Source organism: Rutilus rutilus (genome assembly GCF_951802725.1).
Source record: "Rutilus rutilus genome assembly, chromosome: 23".
Lineage (NCBI taxonomy): Eukaryota > Metazoa > Chordata > Actinopteri > Cypriniformes > Leuciscidae > Rutilus > Rutilus rutilus.
Genome location: NC_140233.1, coordinates 6952775 through 6961757, shown reverse-complemented (window position 1 = coordinate 6961757; position 8983 = coordinate 6952775). Strand labels below are relative to the sequence as shown.

Sequence of the window (8983 nt, the reverse complement as noted above, 5' to 3'; positions counted from 1 at the left end):
ACAATCCCTTTAAGATGAAAGAGAAAGGGGCGAGGGGAGACTGGAAAGCATGGAGTCAGCATCACACATGCAGTTAGGATCAAACGCAGCTCCTGCTGGTTGTATTAAAGCTGAAGGGAAGGGAAAGAGAGAGGGAGGGCCGTGCAAAAGAGCTTCACGCCGAGCAGCGCCGCCCAACTCTCGACAGAAACGCAGGAATCTCAACATCCGACATCGCGAGCCATCTGCTCCCGTGATACCGCGATTTCAGACCGGAGGAGGCTCTAAATAAAACATGAGTTCTGTGGGCCACGTGCACCTGTTTAAAGACCCTGTGAAATTAATATCGGAGTTTTGTGGTTTTTATGTTATGAGGCCTACATCTTTATGCGAATGTACTCATTCGTTTATGTCAGGGACTATGTTTTCTGGCGGAAGGATGACACGCGCAATAATAAAATAATGCTTTAATGAAATGTACCTAATATTTTTATTACGTAGAAATAAAATGGCTATGTTTTGTTAAGCCGTTACTAGAGGCGTGTCCTAATTCAGAGGCTGCATCCTTCGAAGGCCGATTGAGTCACAGCGCGACGAGGGCTATCCCAATTCGAATGTTCCTTACAGCCTCTGAATTGGGACACAGCTTATATTCTCGTACCTTATTGCTTAATTGTAGCATATAATGTACACTAGCATTCATAAGTTTGGGGTAAGATTTTTTTTTGTTGTTGAAGGAAATGAATACTTTTATTTAGCAAGGATGCATTAAATTCATCAAAAGTGACAGTAAAGACATTTATAATGTTAGAAATGATTTTTATTTCAAATAAATGCTGCTCTTTGGAACTTTATTTATCAGAATCCCATCGGAATCCTGATAAAAATGGTTTCACGGTATCATGGTTTCCACACTGATAATAATCAGAAATGTTTCTCGAGCAGCAAATCAGCATATTAGAATGATTTCTGAAGGATCATGTGACACTGAAGACTGGAATAAAATTCAGCTTTGATCACCGAAATAAATATTCAATTCGAATAATATTTCACAATTTTACTAGTTTTACTGTATTTTGATTAAATACCGTAAATGCAGTATTGCTGAGCAAGGAGAATTCTTTCAAAATATATATAAAAAAATCTTACCAACCCCAAATTTTTGAACAGTAGTGTTTATGCATGCATTCACTCACATCGCCTTTTTTATCTGGGCAAACAGACCAAAAATATTGACGACTCTTGTCCTTTAGTCCACAAAGCTCTCTAGAATGAGAGAGTCCCTTCCTCCTAACTTAAACACACTGCTCCGACGAGCATTAGCAAATAGAAGGAAAAACAAGTAAACGTAAAACAAAAAGCTTTGAGCTTTTCTTTGAGTCTTTAAGATGCAAATGCCACAAATATGTAAAGTTTTCGTACAAAGATAAAAGCGTCTCTCGGAGCAGAAATTTGGCTGAGTTCTTAAGTACCGTCTTGTTTAGTGGCAAATAATTAGTGTGTCCATATCCTCTCAGCCAAAATAAAGCCATTAGCGTTCCAGATCACACATCTAAAGCCTTCCAATGGAGCCACAAAGAGTTAAATTAGAAGCTTTCAGTCAATCCTCACAGCCATGTGCGCAAAAACATCTCCAAGTCCACACACACTCTGTGCAAGTCTGTTTCAGGCCTCACACACGTTTATATCACAAATCTGTCCTGTGCATCGACTATTTGTGCCGTACGGAATAAAGTCAGTCAGTAGCGCAGCTTTCACAATAAAATGGCTTTCTGAAATGAAACACCTCTGAAATAAAGACTTTTATTAGCTACCATAATACATAAAAATTAAATGCCTTATATCGTGGTATTGTTTATTTATTATTGCCTGTGTTGATTATCTGTGGATCCACTAGCGAGTCCGTTTGGCTGAACTGAAACGGTGGTTATGAAATGGACGGCCGTTTGATCGTCTAAATGGATATGTTTGGAATCACATATTAGCAAACTGCAGTATAAACTGTGTTTATATTATAATTATGAAATTGTACAACCAATTTTGTCTAGTTGTTTCTTTTGGCAGTCAAATAATGAGTTAAAAAGCTGAAGCTTAAATTCGCAATCTCATGGATTCCTGTTAAAATGACTGGAGTTTGGCAGCAAAAAACTGCAGAACAACAGTAAACGTGACCGAAGCTTTATGCTGCATGTTTTAGCAAATTTTACTGATACAGATAATTTGCACATTATACCAATACAGTACATACTGTAGTATGAGTAGTATGCTAGTATGATTTTTCCAAACACATCCCATGCAATCCCTACTGTCACCTTCAGCTGCTTTTGATTGGACGATACCAGATATGACCTCACTGTAGGCACACCCCCTGCATACACGCATCGCAGGGTCATGGGCAGCTCCCTTTTGGTCAGAATATAGGCATCCTTTTACACACACACTCTTGTACACGCACACACACAGACAGAAGCTTTAAAAACAACTGACACAAGGCCGTCTATTTAAAAAGTTATTTTCCTCTTATAAAGCTTTCTGCATAAAGACTGCACAATAAAAAAAATATAGAATACAATTCATAAAACCTTTTGTCTCTACACAGGAAGAAATTGAACATCTGATTATAGTGACGAGCTAAATACACACACTGAGAGTGACGGGGTTAGAGGTCGGTCACTTTGTTCTCCAGCGCTGCGGCGATCTGTTGCAGTCTCAGTGTTAACTGTTTACTCTGAGCAGCAGGGTCTTCATCCAGAGACATGATGATCTACAGACACAGTGAAGGACATCAGCCTCGAGTTCACAGGCGGTTAAAACTATTCATCCATCCATCCATCCATCCATCCATCCATCCATCCATCCATCCATCTATCTATCTATCTATCTATCTATCTATCTATCTATCTATCTATCTATCTATCTATCTATCTATCTATCTATCTATCTATCTATCTATCTGTCTGTCTGTCTGTCTGTCTGTCTGTCTGTCTGTCTATCTATCTATCTATCTATCTGTCTGTCTGTCTGTCTATCTATCTACCCATCTAACTACTATCTATCTATCTACCATCTATCTATTTATCTGTCTGTCTGTCTGTCTGTCTGTCTGTCTGTCTATCTATCTATCTATCTATCTATCTATCTATCTGTCTGTCTGTCTGTCTGTCTGTCTATCTATCTATCTATCTATCTATCTACCCATTTACCCATCTACCCATCTATCTACCTATCTGTCTGTCTGTCTGTCTATCTATCTATCTATCTATCTATCTATCTATCTATCTATCTATCTATCTATCTATCTATCTATCTGTCTGTCTGTCTGTCTGTCTGTCTGTCTGTCTATCTACTCATCTATCTATCTACCCATCTACCCATCTATCTATCTATCTATCTATCTATCTATCTATCTATCTATCTATCTATCTATCTATCTATCTATCTATCTATCTATCTATCTATCTATCTATCTATCTATCTATCTATCTATCTATCTCTCTCATTGGTATATTCATCCATTCATGTTAAAATATGTATAGTGTGTATTTCTGAAAGTGTATGTATACTTTAGGTTCTGTTACTTTGCCACCATTTATTTGAAGTTTTCCCGACACCATTTTCAATCATCTTTTATCTATTTATTTAAATGGTCCTGCTGTGTGACAAATTAATTTGAACTGTTCAATTATCACAATTAATATAAAACCACATGCAAATTAATTATACAAGAATTAGGAAATGCTGTTAAAAAAGTTTTAGATGAAATCAAGCTTGTCACTGTTGTCACTCCATTTTAATATCCTGTGTGTTTGATAGTGTGTGTGTGTGTGTGCATGCGTTTGTGTATTTGTGTGTGTGTGTGTGTACTCACCCCATCGTAGTATTTACTGGCGTACCGGTAGAGCTGGTGAAGAGCCACTTGTGTGTTCAGTTTATCTGTGTGTGCCTAAAAAATTAAATAAATAAAATAAATCAACACCAGTCTCTTCATTTTCCATAAAAATCACAGAAAGCCCACCACACACTCACCCGTGACACTTCAGCCAGATGTGTGTTCATTTCCTGGTCACTGACTGACACCATCTGACGGATTCCTTTATAGTAGCTGTGGAGAAACACACCATACATCTGATCTATACTGCAGATTATTCTGGCAAAAACACACACTTAGAAAGAGACCTTCTGACTGATATGTAAAGCAACAAACCATGTTCACTTATCTTATTTGTCATTTAGGGCCTGGTAAATCACAAATAACTAAACAACAAAGCAGAATATACTATTTTACTCAAGTGTATCTTATTTACTCGCTAAAGTGTCTCAAACTAAAGATAATCATGAATAACTTTCAGAGATTTGATGCCTATAGACTTAAGCAGATCTCAGAATTGCTCATCGTTGCCGCCTGGGAACATAATTACAACTTTGATTGCCGGCGGGCTTATAAAAACCTGTCGCACCGAATTGCCGAGATATTGCATAAACCCAGTCAATCATCATGTTGAGAAAGTTCTCGCCATTTTTGTGCACAACGCGCATCAGACAGTCTGTAAACCATATGTGGGCGTTCGGCTGGAGGCTGAGACTGTGCAATGCTGGAGCACTTACTCGTCTACCATCCTTTTGTAGGTGGAGATCTCCTTTGCATAGAGTAATTTGTTGCTGGGAGAATCCTGGAGGCAAGAGAGAGAGAGAGAGAGAGAGAGAGAGGGAGTAAACAAATGAAGTATTTCTCGTCTTTATGAGCCTGTAGCTGATTCTCAAACACTTACCCGACTGAGTTTGTGTTCTGTTTTCGTGCAGGCGTCCATGAAGGTCTGAGCGATGACGGACAAAGAGGCGTCCACGACCTCGCTCACGTGCACGTCGAAAATGAAGTGAGGGTTCTTCAGAATGTTCACCCAGAAACGCAGCGGCAAACTGCAGAGAGAAGCGGATTATGGGCTGTGAAATATGTAAGAAATACTTCACCTTCAATAGTCCATATATATATATATCAGTGCTGTCAAATTGATTAATCACGATTAATCACATAAAAGTTTGTAAATATATAATATGTATATTATGTGTATATGTGTGTATATATATATATATATATATATATATATATACACATATATACACACATTATATATATATATATATATATACACATACACATACACACATACATACATATATACAGTCAATTCTAAAGTCAAGTCAATATTTATATATATACAAAAACACACACATAAATATATATATAATATGTATATTAGTGCTGTCAAATCGATTAATCGCATAAAAGTTTCTAAATATGTATGCATGTATGTATATATGTATACACACATATACATACACACACACTATATATTTACAAACTTTTATGCGATTAATTGACTTGACTAATATAAATTGTAAAGTCAAGTCAATATTTATGTGTATTAAATAAGTTTATTCATATATATATATATATCGATTAGATGGCACTAATAAATATACATAAAATATACTATATGTATAATATAAAACAATTATGCAAAAATATATTAACTTCACGTTAAACCGAATAGTAGGCAGTGACCTCGGCAGGAAAAAGAACCCCAGAAACTGCCACGACAAAAATATACTTTAAAATCCTAAATATATTTAAATAAAGTATTTAGCCAACTATTCAGACATATACAAATATATGATCTCTCTATATATCTGGATGATCACCTAGGTGTCACTATGCAGTTGCTTTGAGCCGTTGATTGGTGCTAGTAGGCGGTTGCTTAGTAGTACGTTGTTATGCAGTTGCTAGGGTGTTCTGGGTCAATGATAAAGTGCTGCTAAGAGTGTTTTTAGTGCGTTGCTATGCACTGATAAAAATGATTTTGTGGTGAAGTAAATACTACAGAAAAAACAATGTAATTTACATGAAAAAGTTAGATCAGGCAAGAATTAAAAAAACTAAGTAAATTTTATATTAGTACTCAATTCAAGCGTGTAGAAATGAAAGCGTAAATATCAACGTTATAAAATTAAGTAAAATTACTCAACTTTTCTGATACTGGGGTTCCCATCATGCACTGGGCCTTGAATAATTAATGAGGTTGATTTTGCACTGTTTTCCAGCTGTATTTACACTGTTTTATCAGTGCTTTTGTTGTTAGGATTAGTAACTTGCCATTTTGTGACATCTGGAGTTCATTTTCTACTCAAAATGACACATTCAAACACAAAAACGATCCATCAAATGTTACCGTCATTGTGTATTGTCTACAAAGTATTGAGGTCTCTGCGTTCACATGACACATCCCCTCATGTGTAGATATGGTGTCACACAATATTTATTATATTAATTACTTAGATGTTTCTAAGTAAAGTATATACTTTAAAAGTGTGGTTTAATTCAATGTTATATTGTATGAGTGAAATGTATTGCAAAGGAAGGAAACTTCAACTAAATAGATATTACTCAACCAAGTTAAAATGACTTATTTTCTTTGTTACTTTCACTTAACTTAGTTAAGTAGAGTTTACTTAAATCCATATGTGAAATTTACTTAAAAAACATGCTCCTTCAATGTAAACGCATGCGATCTTTTCACCATCTTATCATCCACCAGGCAACCACAACAGCACAACTCCCTTGAACAATCTGTACGAATTGTGAAATCATTCATGTCAAACATGTTTATTAATCACGGTCAGGGGTTTATTTTAAATCTCTATCCCTCAGCATGAGAAACAGTGATGCTCTCCTTAGCAAACACTGCTAATTATGCTATTTAATCCATTTGATAGTGAGTCTTTCCTGCAATTGGAGCATAAACTCAGTACAGAGCAAATAATTCACTCAATCCGCCCCTCAATACTGGCGCCGTCGGAGCATGAACACGGACAGACGGCTTTGGAATTTCAAACAGGTTATTAAACAGCTCTGGCTTTTGTTTCCTGAAAGTCGGTAAAAAAAAAAGAAAAAAGAAGCTCATTCAGATGACTAGTTGTGTCTCTGTGGAGAATAGCAGTGAAAAAAAACAAAAGGTGTATAATAACCGAACAATTAAATCAACCAGGGATGTAATTAAGGTGTTTGTTTGGCTGTGAGCGGTTTTATATTTAATATAATCGCTGGTGAAGCTGCTGGAGTGATGATATTACTCGTCACATTTATTCACATCTCGGCGGCAGCTGTCAATCACGCCGCATCCGCATTCGCACATCAGGCGGAATAAATGAACGCGCCACTGACATTAGCATATGCCGCGCGTCTCCAGGGAGAAGCGGCAATCAGAGAGCAGAGGCGCCCGCTGTGACTAGCACAACGCAAACACACACACACACACACACTTCCCCACCTGTTGGTCTTCCAGATGTGTATGGTTTCCTCGTCTACGTTCTCGTGTCTCAGGGCTTGCTCATCCAGGAAGTCAAAAAAGTATTTAACCGCCGGCGGGACGGTGGAGTCTGAGCAGAGCACACTGCGAAAGAAATCATCCACGAACTGCTGCAGCGTTCCCTGAAAACACACGCAGGCACAAAAACAAGCGAACTAGAGTTTAGCGATTAGAAGTAAGTGTTTCTTTAGAGGATCAAGCATAAAAAGTTTCTACTAACTGACAGATTTCACTGAAATTGCCCTGAAATAAAAAAGCATTTTTATTATTATTTCAGACACATTTCATTTTTTTTTTATTTAAGTACTTTTTATGTACGTTGTATATATGTATAACAGTTTTTTTTTAACATGATTTTAACGAGATTGTTGCAAGTGTTGTTTTTTTTTGTTTTGTTTTTTGACGGTCAAGCATAAAATGTTTCTAAAAACTGACAGATATCACTAAAATTGTCTTTAAAAAGTCAAAAACCTTGTTGACCCTAAAAGTTGTTTTTATTTCTTATTTACTTATTCGTATTATTTTCTTATTATTTATTTAATCTTTTAATTATAGTCATATTTAATTATTATTTTTTCAGACCGATTTCATTAAAACATTTTTTTTTTTACTTTTTTATGTACGAAATGTATAAATTATGTATAAATATATTTAGTATAGTTTTTTTTAACCCTTTAAATATTTTAAATAAGGAAAAAAGAGTGAGTTTGAAGATTGCTGTAAGTGTTTTTTGACAGTCAAACATAAAATATTTCTAAAAACTGACAGATATCACTAAAATTGTCTCTAAAAAGTCAAGAATCATTCAAAGATGTGATCCCATAAACTTTTTTTTATTTATTTTTATTTTTTATTCATTAATTTTTTTTAATTATTTTATAATTATTTTTATTTCAGAAAGTTTTTGACATTTTAAATGTAAGTACTTTTTATGTACTTAAACCTCCAGAGATATTATACATTTGGTATATTTGGTGTTTCCATGTCATATAAATGCAAAATTTTATGAATTCAAATAATCAGTACAATTTTAAATATTTTTAATTAAACAAAGAGTTTGAAGATTACTGCAATCATGCTACTCTCAAAAAATAACTACCGGCAAATTTTTCATATTATATGCACTTAATTATTAAAATGAAATAAAATAAAAACATAATATATGTAAGATATTTTGTATAGGCCCTACATTAAAAATGTGTTTTTAGAAATGTTATGGCATTTTTAAGTAAATTATTTGAGGTTAGAAAACATTTGAAAATGTATCCAACCTGAGCCCTGAAACATAACAGAGATCTTTAAAAATATTAATAATAAGAATTTCAAGCAGAGAAACGTCTCATTTATTGGCACATCAGGCTGCTGGGTCACTGACAGCCACACATGGCTGTTTCCAGGCTTTGATCGGCCTGACGGGTGAAGTTTCTCATCTCCACAGGTTTGTTCCTGTCGGCACTGACAGCTTTACGTGCCGCTGAATTACTTCTGTACAAGGTGAAAGACGCGTGAAGTAATTAGCCTCTCTAATGCCCAATTTACGGCCGACGGACCCCGACACAAGGACATGCGAACCAATCAAACCGAATTAGATGAGTTAAGAGAACATGCGAGCACTCAGAGTCGTTCCTGAAGGTTTATGG

General features: G+C 35.6%; 1 protein-coding gene across 2 annotated transcripts in view; it reads right to left on the bottom strand.

The window, feature by feature from the left end:
• plxnb2b (plexin b2b) overlaps nt 1-8983 on the bottom strand; it is a 153246-nt gene continuing 144263 nt past the window's right edge. For both annotated transcript variants that reach the window (XM_084398033.1, XM_084398032.1), the window contains 6 exons: nt 7305-7465; nt 4749-4896; nt 4585-4649; nt 4006-4081; nt 3848-3922; nt 1-2743 (listed from right to left, as the gene is read on the bottom strand). In XM_084398033.1, coding sequence (XP_084254159.1) covers nt 2639-2743; nt 3848-3922; nt 4006-4081; nt 4585-4649; nt 4749-4896; nt 7305-7465 — 630 coding nt within the window. In that variant the 3' untranslated portion in view covers nt 1-2638. The remainder of the gene's footprint in view (nt 2744-3847; nt 3923-4005; nt 4082-4584; nt 4650-4748; nt 4897-7304; nt 7466-8983) is intronic.